General features: G+C 46.1%; 1 protein-coding gene across 1 annotated transcript; it reads right to left on the bottom strand.

Moving 5' to 3' along the window:
- Window positions 1-83: 83 nt before the first annotated feature.
- trim59 (tripartite motif containing 59) lies at window positions 84-9,009 on the bottom strand. Its single transcript, XM_080530536.1, has 5 exons — window positions 8,987-9,009; window positions 6,931-7,284; window positions 5,885-6,106; window positions 3,202-3,411; window positions 84-871 (listed from the first exon to the last, which is right to left on the bottom strand). The coding sequence occupies exons 2-5, from the start codon at window positions 7,183-7,185 to the stop codon at window positions 257-259; spliced, it is 1,302 nt and encodes a 433-aa protein (XP_080386662.1). The 5' UTR covers window positions 7,186-7,284; window positions 8,987-9,009; the 3' UTR covers window positions 84-256.
- Window positions 9,010-17,293: the final 8,284 nt, after the last annotated feature.

Below are 17,293 nucleotides of genomic sequence, written 5' to 3'. Positions count from 1 at the left end.
CAAAATAGGTTAGGGTTGAGGTTGGCCACGCTTTTGTCATTTTCAGGCAAAAAAGAAAAGATAATTCACCTTTTTTGGGCCATCGCCAGTTTGCACCCCTGGGACAAATGCTCACGCGACACTTTGCGGTGACTCTAGGCCGCAACGGTGGTCACAAAATCTGCAGCCGAGTGGCTGCGGTTTGGTCTCAGACGAAAACCCCTCCTAAGGTTGTCTTCCTGTCAAGTTAAGCAGCTGGTGTCCGTCCTCCCTCCTGTCAGGTGGTGGAGCTCAGACTCTTCCAGAGGGAGACCAGCTGCCGGTCGGCCATCTCCCCGAAGGCGGAGAGGACGGAGCTGCACCTCGCCGCCGCCTCCCCCGCCTGGGTGTAGAGGTCGCCCCCCGCCTCCCACAGCCAGGCGCTCAGCTCGCTGCCCAGGCCGTGGACCGTCTGGCTCACCTGGGACAGCAGGGAGAAGCCCAGGGACGCGCCCCCCACGGGGTTCATCCACACGGCCGCCAAGAGCGCCAGGGCCCCCAGGAGGAGTGCCACGGTGGGGGCGGGGAGGAGCTGGAGGCACGTCGTCTCCTCCGCCCCCCCGGATCCGGCCTCAGTCGCGCTGACCCCCGGATCCCTGGGTTTGGGGGGGGTACAGCAGGTCACCCGGGGCACGGGCTCCTGTTCCAGCGCCCCCACGGTCACCCCGGCCCAGCGCTGCTCCAGGTAGTGGGCGGCCCGGGGGGCGATGGAGAGCGGGGCGGGGGCGGGCAGCGGGGCCTGGACCAGGGCGTTCACCCTCTCCCGGAGGCCGTGCACCTTCTCCAGGAACACCAGGGGCGAGGACTCCTCCTCCACGGCCCCGCCCAGAGACACCAGCGCACGCTGCTCCTCCTGGAGGGAGGGAGGGAGGGGTACCATAGCCATCATCCATCCATCCATCCATGGAGACATTCATCCATCCATTCATTCATTTTAATTTTCATAGCCATTCATAGCCATTCATCCATCCATGGAGACATTCATTCATCCATCCACCCATCACTCACTTTCCACTATGTACTGTTTAAAAGCAGGCTACCTGCTGTCATCTACTGCTACATCAGGGCTATATTCATGCTCTAGCTATTTTTATTATTATACTGCTCCATTGTCTATTGTCTTATTGTTTAGTTTTTTTAATAACTATTGCCATGTTTCTCTTGTTGCAATGTCAGGAACCGGACTCTCTTTACTTGTATAATGGGATGTAACAATAAACTTCTGATACTGATAAGCTTCACAATGCCAATGTTGTGCACTTTAAGCCTGGTACACACAAAGATAATCTGGACGATTTTGGCCCGATTTCCCCCCATCCGACCAAGGACAGCAAACGTCAGATTATCGGATGGCTCTAAAGATTATCCTTCAAGAAGATCCTACTAGATAGGATTGACAATTTCCAGTCTAACCAGTCTAAAAACCGCTAAATCCACCAAAAACAAGCCCAAAACCTAGATTGTCAGAAAACCGCTAATTACTATTGGGCAGGTGCCCATCTCCTGCCCCCGAAACTGTATGTCTGTTGCCAATGATGTTTTCTAAAATAAAATAAAAACCTGCCCCATCTGGCAACCCTGCTCGCGAGTCCGATTGTGACGTGGAATGGAATGTAGCCAATCAAGAAGCGAGCTGATTGACGCATCTTCTTCTTTTCAATCTTCTGCACTTTATTGTACGAGGCAGCCATGTGCGACACCAGCTCCCTGTCGAACATGGCTGCCTCGCACAGGTCAGTCAGGGTACTACTACCCTGATCGTGCGAGATTTCTGGCTTGGTGGACGTGATTCTAGAGTCTAGACCAGGGGTCGGCAATTAAGTTTGGCCTTGGGCCCCCAAAAAAATTTGCCACTAGATTGCGGGCCCAAACATAATCAAAGGCTAATTTAAGTAATTGATTGTTAAAAAATGTGACACGTTCTAATGCTTTGACTTTTCTTTCGAAAAATGTACACATCGCTAGTCAACTAACACAGCTTGTTTTGTGAGCCTGCTAACAATGTAAAGTAGTGTTATAGTTAACTAGGTAGCAGTCCAATCCATTACGTTGCAGTATTTTGGCTTGACTAGCGAGTTTGTGTTGTGATTCTCAACAACGTTGAAACGTAGTTTCACCCTTTTCCATATTTTTGAATAATAAATGTATGGACTGACGATGTAGCTCAGCCTAACTTATTGTAATAATTATTTAACTTTTTTTTAGTGAATGCCAACATGGCCATTTAGAAGTCTGTCCATCACCACAACACATAGCTAGCTAGTAGCTACATAGCTAGCTAACGTTACTCTCGCTGCTATGTTATGATTAACTAAATTGATGCTAACGTAGCATGCGAGCTACGAGCTAGATAACGTACAGTAGGTGCGAGCACCACAATGACAATAGGCTACCGTAGCTAGCCAGCTACATAGCTAACGTTACTAACACCAGAAGACAAGACATACAAACTGTGGTGAGCTACATTGCTTGTGTAACATTAGCTAGTAGCTATCCATTTTTCACTCGGCCGGAAAAGTGAACAGAAATACTACGGTGACTTACGGTGCTATCTTGCGGCTGTCTTCACAAAGAGCTCCAGGATGCTTTCGCTTGAGGTGCTCGTTCATTGCAGATGTACTGCTGTGATAGGCCATTTCATTTCTGCACAGTTTACAGACCACCACATTGTTTTCTTTTTTTGTAAAGTACTCCCACACTTTGGACGATCGTGGGCTTTTAGCTGCTCTGCCTCCTCCATGTTTGCACTGGTCGCAGCCATGTTGTTTATTTACGACGCACCGACGCACATTACGCAAGTCGAGCGTCGTCCCAGCCCTAATTATTATGCTACTCTCTCGTCTTATTATAACTATTGCCTCCTGTTGCTAACAATGTCGAGGGAACCGAATCTGAAGAATCTGTACTCTGTTTACTTGTATAATGCAGTGGTTCTCAACCCTCTCCTCAGGGCGCCCCAGCCGCTCCACATATTTGATCTGTTCCACCACCAGCTCACCTGATTCAACTAATCAAGTACAAAGCAATGGTTTGTACTTGATTAGTTGAATCAGGTGAGCTGGTGGTGGAACAGATCAAATATGTGGAGCGGCTGGGGCGCCCCGAGGAGAGGGTTGAGAACCACTGGTGTAATGGGATGTGACGACAAACTTGATTCTGATTGGCTAAAGCAGGAACCCTCACCTGCAGCTCCTTCAGCCTCTGGATCAGCGGGTCGTAGGCCAGGCACACGTCCACGCTGGCCGCGTCCAGGGCCCCCTGGAAGGCCTCCCTCTTCTGGGCCAGCGCCAGCTCCAGACCCTGGAAGAAGTCCTCCACGGCCTGGCGGTCCTCCCTCACCAGGGCCTCACAGCGGGCCTTCTCCTGCGCCAGCTGCTGCCCCAGCTCACTCACCTGGAGGGGGAGAGGAAGACACTCACTCACCTGAGAGGGGAGGACACAGACACACACCTGAGAGGGGAGGACACAGACACACACACCTGAGAGGGGGAGGACACAGACACACACACCTGAGAGGGGGAGGACACAGACACACACCTGAGAGGGGAGGACACAGACACACACCTGAGAGGGGAGGACACAGACACACACCTGAGAGGGGAGGACACAGACACACACACCTGAGAGGGGGAGGACACACACACACACCTGAGAGGGGAGGACACAGACACACACCTGAGAGGGGGAGGACACACACACACACCTGAGAGGGGAGGACACAGACACACACCTGAGAGGGGAGGACACAGACACACACCTGAGAGGGGAGGACACAGACACACACACCTGAGAGGGGGAGGACACACACACACACCTGAGAGGGGGAGGACACAGACACACACACCTGAGAGGGGAGGACACAGACACACACCTGAGAGGGGAGGACACACACACACCTGAGAGGGGGAGGACACAGACACACACCTGAGAGGGGAGGACACACACACACCTGAGAGGGGGAGGACACAGACACACACCTGAGAGGGGGAGGACACAGACACACACCTGAGAGGGGAGGACACACACACACACCTGAGAGGGGGAGGACACAGACACACACACCTGAGAGGGGAGGACACAGACACACACCTGAGAGGGGGAGGACACACACACACACCTGAGAGGGGAGGACACACACACACACCTGAGAGGGGGAGGACACAGACACACACCTGAGAGGGGAGGACACACACACACCTGAGAGGGGGAGGACACAGACACACACACCTGAGAGGGGAGGACACAGACACACACCTGAGAGGGGGAGGACACACACACACACCTGAGAGGGGAGGACACAGACACACACCTGAGAGGGGAGGACACAGACACACACACCTGAGAGGGGAGGACACAGACACACACACCTGAGAGGGGAGGACACAGACACACACCTGAGAGGGGAGGACACAGACACACACCTGAGAGGGGGAGGACACAGACACACACACCTGAGAGGGGAGGACACAGACACACACCTGAGAGGGGGAGGACACAGACACACACCTGAGAGGGGAGGACACAGACACACACCTGAGAGGGGGAGGACACAGACACACACACCTGAGAGGGGAGGACACACACACACACCTGAGAGGGGAGGACACAGACACACACCTGAGAGGGGGAGGACACACACACACACCTGAGAGGGGAGGACACAGACACACACCTGAGAGGGGGAGGACACAGACACACACCTGAGAGGGGAGGACACACACACACACCTGAGAGGGGGAGGACACAGACACACACACCTGAGAGGGGAGGACACAGACACACACCTGAGAGGGGAGGACACAGACACACACCTGAGAGGGGAGGACACACACACACACCTGAGAGGGGAGGACACAGACACACACCTGAGAGGGGGAGGACACAGACACACACCTGAGAGGGGAGGACACACACACACACCTGAGAGGGGGAGGACACAGACACACACCTGAGAGGGGGAGGACACACACACACACCTGAGAGGGGAGGACACAGACACACACCTGAGAGGGGAGGACACACACACACACACCTGAGAGGGGAGGACACACACACACACACCTGAGAGGGGAGGACACAGACACACACACCTGAGAGGGGAGGACACAGACACACACCTGAGAGGGGAGGACACAGACACACACCTGAGAGGGGGAGGACACACACACACACCTGAGAGGGGAGGACACACACAGGTGTGTGTCCTGAGAGGGGAGGACACAGACACAGACACACACCTGAGAGGGGAGGACACAGACACACACCTGAGAGGGGGAGGACACAGACACACACCTGAGAGGGGAGGACACAGACACACACCTGAAAGGGGGAGGACACAGACACACACCTGAGAGGGGAGGACACAGACACACACACCTGAGAGGGTAGACTGGGCTTAAACCAGCCCTGGGGTTAGTTAGCTCTCTTGGTGTTGTGGCTAGTTAGTTAGCTCTCTTGGTGTTGTAGCTAGTTTGTTAGCTCTCTTGGTGTTGTGGCTAGTTAGTTAGCTCTCTTGGTGTTGTGGCTAGTTAGTTAGCTCTCTTGGTGTTGTAGCTAGTTTGTTAGCTCTCTTGGTGTTGTGGCTAGTTAGTTAGCTCTCTTGGTGTTGTAGCTAGTTAGTTAGCTCTCTTGGTGTTGTAGTTAGTTAGCTCTCTTGGTGTTGTAGCTAGTTAGCTCTCTTGGTGTTGTAGCTAGTTAGTTAGCGCTCTCTGTGTTGTAGCTAGCACGGCCCGGTTTTGTAAGCGGAAGGTCGTGAGTTCGATACCCGCTTAGGCCAAGCTAGCCCACCCCCCTGGCGTCCGCTACCATATCAGAACGCTCTCCGTCCTCCGTCACTATGAAACAAATGAACCAGGTGACGTCTGACCTCGTCCCATCGGCGGTCAGCGAGCCTGCCCAGCAGGCGGGCGGGGGCCTGCCTCTCCCGGAGGAAGGCGGCCTGCAGGTCGTCGATGGGGTGCCCCTGGTGCCCCCCCACTGTCAGGCACAGGCCGCAGATCAGCTGGCGGTCGAGGACACAGTACACGTTGAGGGGCTGGCGGGGGTGGTCTGGGCAGGAGGGGGGCTGTGGCTGGCTGTCCTTCTGAAACTGAGGAGGGGAGGAGGGCGTTATTAGAGAGGGGGTGGTCTGGGCAGGAGGGGGAGCCGCGGCTGGCTGTCCTTCTGAAACTGACGGGACACAGAGAGGTGGGGGTGGAGGGTGTAATTAGAGCGTGTGTGTGGGGGGGACATAATGGGTTGACCTCTCCATCGCCTCTACCCCCCCCCCCCCCGTAGAGTTTCTCTACTGTATATTAAAAAGAAAAAAAAACGTAATTCTTCCTTCATCTATCATGACTGCCACCAGCCCCTGGTCCTAGCGTAGATTACTTTTCCTTATGATGACTGGTGGATAGATGATTTACTTACTTAGACAAATGTATTTGTTGTAAGTCGCTTTGGATAAAGGCGTCTTCTAAATGTAAAACATTTAAATGCATTGTAGGTTGAAAACACATTCGAATTTCACTTGTCTGTGTAAATCTTAACTGGTAGAGTTTAACTGGTGAATTTAAGGTAGTGTGAATCTAATAACTGGTAGAATGAATCTAATAACTGGTAGAGTGAATCTAATAACTGGTAGAGTGAATCTAACTGGTAGAGTGAATCTAATAACTGGTAGAGTGAATCTAATAACTGGTAGAGTGAATCTAATAACTGGTAGAGTGAATCTAACTGGTAGAGTGAATCTAACTGGTAGAGTGAATCTAATAACTGGTAGAGTGAATCTAACTGGTAGGGTGAATTTAACTAGTAGGGTGAATTTAACTGGTGAATCTAACAGGTAGGGTGAATCTCAGGCTGGAGTAAACACATCCCAGATGGATCTTTCAGGGTAGGCGACAGTTACGGCTTTCCTCTTTCCTTCCCTACCTTCTCGACGATGGCTCGGAGGGAGACGTTGCTGGGCAGCGCGTCGACCCCCGTGGGCGGCAGCTCCACCACGTCCCGGCAGTTCGGGCACTTGAGCGGCAGCCGCAGCGGGCGCCAGATGGAGTAGTTGTTGGAGGCCTGGAGCACGTTGTCCAGGCAGCCCTTACAGAAGGTGTGGGAGCAGGGCAGGACCCGCGGGTCGGCGAACAGCGAGTAGCAGACGGAGCACGTCAGGTCCTCTTCTAGGTTATCCATGTCGGGAGGTTCGGGAGGATCAGGGGAGGTGACGGGACAGCGACGGGCCGTGAGACCGCTACGGGTTGTTGGTGCGTCCGCTCGCAATTTAGCTGCACCCTGGAATTGAGGCGTACGCATTTGTTCATGTAAGTATCTGGTGTTCCTCCTAAAGACCTTCTCATCCCCACTACTCCCCTGTACATTAAAAAAATATATATAATAATAAGAATTGTTCCTTCTTCTAGCATTGTAACTGCCAATGGGCCCTGGTTTTGGCATAGATAACTATTTTCTGATGATGACTGATGGATAGACGATTCACTTACTAAGACAATTGTAGTTGTTTTAAGTCACTTTGGATAAAGGCTTCTGCTAAATGCAAAAAACAACAACAACAACAAAAGTTTTGGTTGAATGGACCTAAATGACCTGGTTGAATAGACTTAAATGACCTGGTTGAATAGACTTAAAATGACCTGGTTGAATAGACCTAAATGAGAAGATGTCAACAAACGGTCTAGCCTTCTCTCAGGCACATATTTGGCAGTAGCGATCTAATTATCGATGATGATTAATAACGCTCATAGTCTGTGGGTCCCTGGCGGTTATTACCAATGATTCATCAACTGTAACACACGGAGACGGTGTCTTCATGACAATCTGCAATATTCGGGGGTCAGTTTCGTGGCCTGGTAGGTCTTCCGCTGTCCCCGTACCTGCAGGGCAGCAGCGACTTGGTGATTTACGACTCTCACGTCGCCGCTACAAACTATTTCAGTCCGTCTGTCTGATCGGTTGTGTGCTGTCCCGACCACAGTCGCTGTTCTAACCCGCAGGGAACAACAATGATCACTCCTTGCACAGTTCTCTCTGTGACATGCGTCATACACAATTAATAAATCTATTAGAACACTTGGACCTGAATTAGAATTATTTCCATATTCATCCAAAAAGGGATGCACAATTACTTATACAATAGTGTTATATAATGACTAATATTTAGTGATTTCCTCCTCTCCATTTCTCCCAGCGGGATTTGCTGGAAAAGATTGGACAATTTAAGTAATTATCCACATATTTGTCTGAAATGTTAAGCGGGTAGTTATTTTTGATTGGTCGAATTTAGATTAGCCGTGGAGGGGGACTGATGTTTGGACTTCTGCGATTATGTGATGGTGCAAAACAGGGTACAATACATTAAAGGGTTGACAGGAATAAGGATTTAACCTCGGCTATTTTCCTATAGTTGACGCAACTTTCAAATGTTAGTTAGATCATTTAGCGCCTCGCTTTGAACAGGCAGGCGCAGGTGGTGTCAGAGTAGCCTATAGAAATAATCATTATATGAGCCATAAGCAAGGGCAGTGGTAGGCTATTCACCTGTTCACTTTTAATACCTGTACGGCACCAATTAATAACCGCAGACAAGACGCCGCATATATTCAGAGATCATCTTTCGCCTGAATCATGTTCAAAGTGATTAACTACGATGTAAACATTGTTCCGGCCGAGATAAAGAGACAATGAGAATCAGCGACGCGCCGACAGCCTTCTCCTATTTCTGGTAGCCTAACCTATAGATATTATTTGGCGGAATTAAGAGACACCATTACAACAACAACAAAAAAGTATAGCCCTTTTCATATTTGGGATGTTTTTTTTTTATTGCTTTTGAACTGTGCTCATGGGCCCGCAAACGAGTTTCGGTAACCTTACACAACACAAGCTGCTCAGACTGTTGCATTAACGTTTACACATGTTCGTTAGGTCATTTCCCTACGCAGTTTACGAAGATATTCATGATTTTCTAACAACTCACCTTCCGATGTGACGGCGTCCCGAGGCTGGTCTTCCTCTCCGTCACCGCTCCTACGGCTGGTAGTCTAGCTCACTGCGCATGCGTGTTACGAGACCATTGTCCAATCACGTCCCGTTACAAGTTCAAACACACTGTTGGTTTATAGTCTAGCAGCAAGTCCTCAAAAAAGGCTTTAGTTTTCGAGATACCCCTACCCGAGGTAGAGCAAATGACAACAATGATTTTTCTTATCTTTAGGGTCTCCCATTAATGAAATTGATTGTTGTCAAATTTTATTTTTGGGGAAAATATGTTTTTTGGGTTGTTCTTTAGAGCTACCCCAATCCCTGAAAAAGAGCCAAATTAGACCAGGCCGAATATGGGGAATGTGACAAAAAAGCCCATAACTTGAGAATGATCACTCCTTTCCTCTTCAGGCTGAGGTATGAACCAGGTGGTTGTCCTACATCACCAAATAGTCAGACAACTATTTACCTAAATAAATACTGAATTATAGTCCTGTAAACTTAGCTTTAGTTTAGACGGAAATTGTACTTTTTGGTGACAGGAACATAGGACTCCATCACTTTTCTCTCATTTATCAGAAAAACAGAAATCCCTGAAAAATATATCATTACTGAATTGTCTAGGGTGCTATTGAACAATAACCAGTAGTTGTATGGAAATATCTCATACAGTTCTATTGCAAATGAGATTTCTTTAGACGTAGGCCTACCTCTTCTCTGATACAGTCAAATTCCGAATGGGGGATAAGTGGCATAATAGCCTATAAGTTAAGAATGCTCACTCTGATGGTCATCATATTTGGAGAGGGAAATACCAGGTGGCTGAACTACATCACCAAATAGTCAGAATAAGAGTAACCCAATAAAATAAAGTTTATTAGTTCTAAATTGCAAGCCTCTAAAACATAGGTATAAATAGTACAGGTTTTATTAAAACTGGAACCTTAATTCAAAGTACAGTATAGAAATAATTTTGAAGCTTGACAGTGGAACACTCTCTGCCACTCTGGTTTGAGTGACAGCTGCATGTTTCAAAACTGTGTAGCCAACTGGGCAGCAGCAGCCATAACAATCTCCATCTCAGAGGGAGAGGGGCTGTGGATTGACAGTTCTGTTCAGATTATCACCAATCTAATGACAGATAACAGGTAACACATATGTCCAACTATGATATTAATATGTTGTTGAATATGTTGTTAGATTTGTGAGCTTTTAAACCATAGTGCAGGCATTCTGATCTAGGCAGAGGCTAGCAGAGCCCAGCTTACAAGGACTCAGAACCATACTGAACGTTGCTCAAGGACAAGATGATGAAGTTCATAAGAGACTATCGCCCCACTCAGATGACATACTGTCCTTCAAGGTCAAGGTTTCATATCACAGGTCATGTCGGGCCAGTTATTCAAGCACACATAACTATACGCCTACAACCAGTGATCAAGAACCACCCCAGGATCAGTAAAAGACTTAGACTGTCCAGAGACACTAGATTTGACATCCGTAGCCAGTGTTTCATTTGCAGCCAATGTTTCAATTGCAGCCAGAAAGTCACAAAGAGAGAAGGCCTGACCCCTATTTGTACCGGTACAGGTGAAAGTACAAGGTCAAAGGTCCTCAACGCAGCCTCAGAGAGGTTTGATGAAATAATACATCACCTTATACTGACCTATGAAGATCTTTTTGCCTATGATGCAAAGTATCACAGAAGTTGCCTAGGACTCTATCTTTCAGAAAGGAACATTCTAGCAGCTAGAAACAAACATTTAACAGAAAAGAAGTTAAATGAACATGAAAGAGCTTTCATTGAGCTAACTGAAGAATTAACTAAGACAGTTTTTTCAAAGCATATGACTGTCACAACACTGAGTGCTGTAACTGAGAGCTATAAAGGAAAACTGAGTACAGCTACAGAACCAACAATGTATAAATCCTGGAAACTCAAAGAAAAGATGAACCAGCATTATGGGGATAAACTCATCTTCATTGAACGTCCTGGAAAATCTGATCTGATCTGTTCTGGTGCCATGACTGTTGGCCATGCAATGAGAGAAGCTTCTCTCCTCAGAGAAAACATAACAGAAGACAGGGAGACAATGCCTCCACAGAGAACAGAGACCCTCACTGACACTCAAATCCTCCACCAGGCTGCAGGTATATTGAGGAAAACTATGGAAAAGGTTGAGCATGAGCCTCAATTCTACATAAGCAGTGACAAGCTTTCCCTTCTCCAGTGCAGTGAATATGTGCCAAACACTCTGTATGATTTTGTGAACTGGTGTGTCAATGCAGGTGCATTTAAAAATGTGCAGACCTGTGATGAGGACCCAGCTCTGAAAAATAACACAAGTGTTATAACCTTTTGCCATGATCTAATTGCACAGTGCTGCAGCAGGCGTACACCTATCACACTAGGACTTGGGATTATGATCCATCATGAGTTTGGCAGCAAGGCCCTTATCAACAAGCTACACATGATGGGTCATTGTGTGTCGTATGATGAAGTGCGTCAATTTCTCACATCAGTAGCAGCAGATCAATTACAGAGAAGCAAAGGTGTTTACATTCCAAATGGACTGACAAGAACCACAGAACATGGGATAATTGATGCAGCCATTGACAACTTTGACCAGAATGAAGAGACGCTGGATGGCAAAAATACAACAGATTCCATGGCAATTGTTGTATACAGAAGAGGTGATGTTGCCACAGCACACAACCCCATCCTGAGAATCCCAGAGAGATCTCTCCATGCCCTGGACAGCTGTGATTTGGATAATGAAGAGGTTCAGAGGTAAATATTATAGACCAACTATCTGCCAGACACATGCAATACTTGATTGAAATGGCTCTGATATACTGTATGTTAATGCAATATAATCCAATATTAAAATGTAAAATGTGTAATGTGCACTGGAGGCTTCAAGTTTCACATTACACTTGTGTAAGTCAGACTAGCATTTGTCCAATATTCAAGTTACACATTATTTGTGAGGTCACACATCATAATCTAAGGAATCTGGAGTGTTGTTGTTTGTAAGGGCATTTTTGTTAAAGATTGAATTATATGACAAAAGATGCCTAATGACTTGTTCTTGAATTTCAGATACATCAAGCCAGGTAGGCGATCTGAACCACCAGCAGTTCTACCACAGGTCCTCAAATCAGACAGCACAAAAGCTCAGGCAGCAGAAGGCCAAGACTTACTTTGGAAGGTGAGCCGTATCATGAAAGAAGAAGACCAGAGAATCCCAGGATGGTCTGCATTCAATGCCTATGTATCCACGTCAGACATCCCATTAACAACAGTACAATATATGCCCTTCATAAGAGCTTCACCATCAGACCTATCTACAATCTATACAGCTCTTTTGCAGCTCACACAGCTTGCTCAAGAACTGGGACAGAGGCATATACTTGTAACTGCTGACCTTGCCATCTACAGCAAAGCACAGCAAATTCTGTGGAGCAAACCTGAAGCTTTGGATGGGGGCCTCTTTGACATGATAACCAAGTCTGGAGTCTATGCTGACGCAACAGCTCGGCAGATGCTTCAGGGGAAACAACTGACAAGAGGTGTGAGGAGCATCAAGGTTGTTTCAGAGGCTCTGTTCAGGCTCTTCTGGATGGCACTGGTCTCCTGGCTGAACAAAAAAGGCCAAAGTCCATTGTCTGCTGAACAAGAACACCTCCTGCGAGATGTGCAGCATGCCTTTCATGGCGACGACCAGGTCTCTGCCAGACAGTTCTTAAGTGAAGTGGAGACAGACCTTCCTGAACTGAGGAGAAGAATACAACAGTTTTCAGAGAGGGGAGTTCAACAATCAGCAACTTTTAAGTACTGGCTGAATTTCCTCAAAGGGGCTGATCTCTTACTCAGAATGCTAGGATCAGAGCGTGAAGCTAACTTTGACCTTCATCTCAACTGCATGTCTGAAGCAATACCATGGTTCCGGGCTGCTGGCAGGATGAAATGCAATGTGTGGTCATGGTATTTGACAGGTATGACGGCCCACAGTCAATCAAAGACCTGGAGAGGCAAAGGAGAGGTGCACGTGATGGAAGGCCTACACATGTTATCACTGGCAACACAAATGTCCCAAACTACAGGAAGTACTTGAGGAGTAGTGGAAACAAGACTGCACTGTGCATGTTTGTGAGCAACTACATTGTCACTGCAGCCCCATAGAGACTACACTCAGATGACTCCATCATCTTGGCAGGTGGATTTGACAAAGGGGAGGAGGTGAAGAGCATCTGCACAGCAGGAGTCAGCAGTTTGACATCACTGTACAGTGATCAGGAGGAGGCAGAAACAAGGATGGTGCTCCATGCCATACATCTTGCAGAGTCATATTCCCGCATCATTGTGAGGTCTGATGACACAGATGTGGAAGTACTGCTCATATACTATGCAAGCAAAGAAATGTTTGGTTCATCTCTGGTGTACATGCATACAGGCCATGGAATGAGAGAGAGCTATGTCCCCATCAACACCATATCTGAGAAGATTGGAAAAGACATGTCTAACTGTCTACCAGCATGTCATGCACTCACTGGCTGTGACACAACAAGTAGTTTGTACAGAATAGGAAAGACAACAGCATTCAACAAACTCAAGACCCATCTCAGCGAGCTCAAAGATCTGGCCCATTTTGGACTCTCTGCCAGCTTGGAAGAGTCTTTGCCAGTCGCAAGAGAATTTGCGCTACTCCTATATGGAAAAAAGAAAATGGAAAATGGATTGATTGGGTTACTCTTATTCTGACTATTTGGTGTCAGAGTTAATATCATAGTTGGACATATGTGTTACCTGTTATCTGTCATTATTAGATTGGTGATAATCTGAACAGAACTGTCAATCCACAGCCCCTCTCCCTCTGAGATGGAGATTGTTATGGCTGCTGCTGCCCAGTTGGCTACACAGTTTTGAAACATGCAGCTGTCACTCAAACCAGAGTGGCAGAGAGTGTTCCACTGTCAAGCTTCAAAATTATTTCTATACTGTACTTTGAATTAAGGTTCCAGTTTTAATAAAACCTGTACTATTTACACCTATGTTTTAGAGGCTTGCAATTTAGAACTAATAAACTTTATTTTATTGGGTTACTCTTATTCTGACTATTTGGTGATGTAGTTCAGCCACCTGGTATTTCCCTCTCCAAATATGATGACCATCAGAGTGAGCATTCTTAACTTATAGGCTATTATGCCACTTATCCCCCATTCGGAATTTGACTGTATCAGAGAAGAGGTAGGCCTATGTCTAAAGAAATCTCATTTGCAATAGAACTGTATGAGATATTTCCATACAACTACTGGTTATTGTTCAATAGCACCCTAGACAATTCAGTAATGATATATTTTTCAGGGATTTCTGTTTTTCTGATAAATGAGAGAAAAGTGATGGAGTCCTATGTTCCTGTCACCAAAAAGTACAATTTCCGTCTAAACTAAAGCTAAGTTTACAGGACTATAATTCAGTATTTATTTAGGTAAATAGTTGTCTGACTATTTGGTGATGTAGGACAACCACCTGGTTCATACCTCAGCAAATCTGAAGAGGAAAGGAGTGATCATTCTCAAGTTATGGGCTTTTTTGTCACCTTCCCCATATTCGGCCTGGTCTAATTTGGCTCTTTTTCAGGGATTGGGGTAGCTCTAAAGAACAACCAAAAAAACATATTTTCCCCAAAAATAAATTTTGACAACAATCAATTTCATTAATGGGAGACCCTAAAGATAAGAAAAATCATTGTTGTCATTTGCTCTACCTCGGGTAGGGGTATCTCAAAATCTGAGGGCCCTTCCTGCTAGACTATTATTAACCTCTTCTACTAAACGCCGTATTTGAATAAAAATAAAAAAATAAAAAAAGACCCAAACAAACTGCTTCTAACATTAGAAATATGATGATCAGATGTAAAAATAGGATCCCAGGTAACACCTTGAAGCGCTGTGTGGACATGATCAGATAATAGTTCCGAATAACATAGGCCTACATGGCAATGATATAGTAATCAATAACCAAATTGATAAATTAAAGCAGAATTGTGTCTGTTTAAGAGGTAAAGAACACTTGATTGATTGTGTAGCTCATATGTGAGTGTTAGCATGTCTGCCCTAATGACAATTAGAAACGAGCCCATCTAAATCGCGATTGGATTGGAACATAGAAAATGTTGACTCATTGAAATAAAGGAAGAGGGTTTCTTTCTCAAACAAGTCAATTGTTCAAACCCCAGTGTATACCTGTAGGCTGTCACTATATACCTGTAGGCTGTCACTATATACCTGTAGGCTGTCACCTTATACCTGTAGGCTGTCACTATATACCTGTAGGCTGTCACTATATACCTGTTTTGGCTCTGTATGCCACCACAATGGATTTGAAATGAAACAATCGAAATGTAATTGAAGTGCAAACTATCAGCTTTAATTCAAGGAGTTGAACAAAAACATTGTATGAAACATTTAGGAATTGTAACAATTGTTATACACAGTCCCCTATTTTCAGGAGCTCAAAAGTAATTGGACAAATAAACATAACCATAAATAAAATGTTCATTTTTAATACTTTGTCGAGAATCCTTTGCAGGCAATGACTGCCTGAAGTCTGGAACCCATGGACATCACCCAATGATGGGGTTCCTCCTTTGTGATGCTTTGCCAGGCCTTTACTGCAGCTGTCTTCAGTTGTTGTTTGTTCGTGGGTCTTTCTCCCTTATGTTTTGTCTTCAGCAAGTGAAATGCATGCTCGATCGGGTTGAGATCAGGTGATTGACTCTGGCCATTGCAGAATATTCCACTTCTTTGCCTTAAAAAACTCCTGGGTTGCTTACGCAGTATGTTTTGGGTAATTGTCCATCTGTATTGTGAAGCACCATCCAATCAACTTTGCTGAATTTGTCTGAATCTGAGCAGACAGAATATGCCTAAACACTTCAGAATTAATCTGTCTGCTTCTGTCTTCTGTCACATCATCAATAAACACTAGTGACCCAGTGCCATTGGAAGCCATGCATGCCCATGTCATCACATTGCCTCCATGTTTTTTTTTTTTTTTTACAGATTATGTGGTATGCGTCGGATCATGAGCCGTTCCAAGCCTTCTCCATACATTTTTCTTCCCATCATTCTGGTACAGGTTCTGTCCAAAAAATCAACAGGTTAAAAAAAAAACAGGTTCTGTCCAAAGAATGCTGTTCCAGAACAGGGATGTCTTTTTTAGATGTCTTTTGGCAAAGTCTAATCTGGCCTTTCTATTCTTGAGACTTATGAATGGCTTGCACCTTGTGGTGAACCCTCTATGTTTGTGTGAAGTCTTCCCTTTATGGTACACTTGGATAATGTTATGCCTACCTCCTGGAGACTGTTCTTCACTTGGCTGGATGTTGTGAAGGGGGTTTTCTTTACCATGTAGAGTCCTGTGATCATCCACCACTCTTGTCTTCCATGGACGTTCAGACCTTTTTGTGGTGCCGAGCTCACCAGTGCATTCTTTTTTTCTCAGAATGTACCAAACAGTTAATTTGGCCATTACTAATGTTCCTGCTATCACTCTGCTGGATTTTTTTGGTTGTTTTTGCAGCCTAAGGATGGCCTGTTTCACTTGCATTGAGAGCTCCATTGACTGCATGTTGCGCATATACACCAACAGCTTCCAAATGCAAATGCCACACTTGGAATCAACTCAGATCTTTTACCTGCTTAATTGATAAAGAAATAATTAAAGAATAGCCCACACAGGTACATGAAACAGCTTTTAAGTCAATTGTCCAATTACTTTTGGTCACTTGAAAAAGAGAGCTACATATTAAAGAGCTGTAATTCCTAACCCCTTCCTTCAATTTGGATGTGAATACCCTTACCCTAAATCAGAGAGTCTGCACTTTAAGCCCATATTCATTATATAACTGTAACTTGAAGATGTTTTGGTAAATAGTTAAAATAAAACAAATTCTGTCTGTGTCCAAATATATGTGGACCTAACTGTACCTGAATTCAGGAAAACTCACCACCTACCAAAGCGTTTTATGTGGTATTTACCTAGGAACAATACTTCGATCGGCTACAACACGAAGCCTCATAATTCAACAACAACAATAACAACAACAAAAAAAGTGAATAAAGTCAGCCGTGGCAATCCAGAACATTGACAATTTGGACGACCTTATTCACCCACGGCACTGAACGAGCTAACCAGAGCAAAAAAAATAAAAGAATCAAATACGTTATTTCTCAGTGTCGTGCCTCTCTAGGAAACATGCATTGAAATGAAGACCACAGAAAGAGAGATGGGTTT

Source organism: Nansenia antarctica, assembly GCF_963989245.1.
Source record: "Nansenia antarctica genome assembly, chromosome: 5".
Lineage (NCBI taxonomy): Eukaryota > Metazoa > Chordata > Actinopteri > Argentiniformes > Microstomatidae > Nansenia > Nansenia antarctica.
Note: the sequence above shows the minus strand (reverse complement) of the source record. Positions and strands in the feature narration are given on the sequence as shown.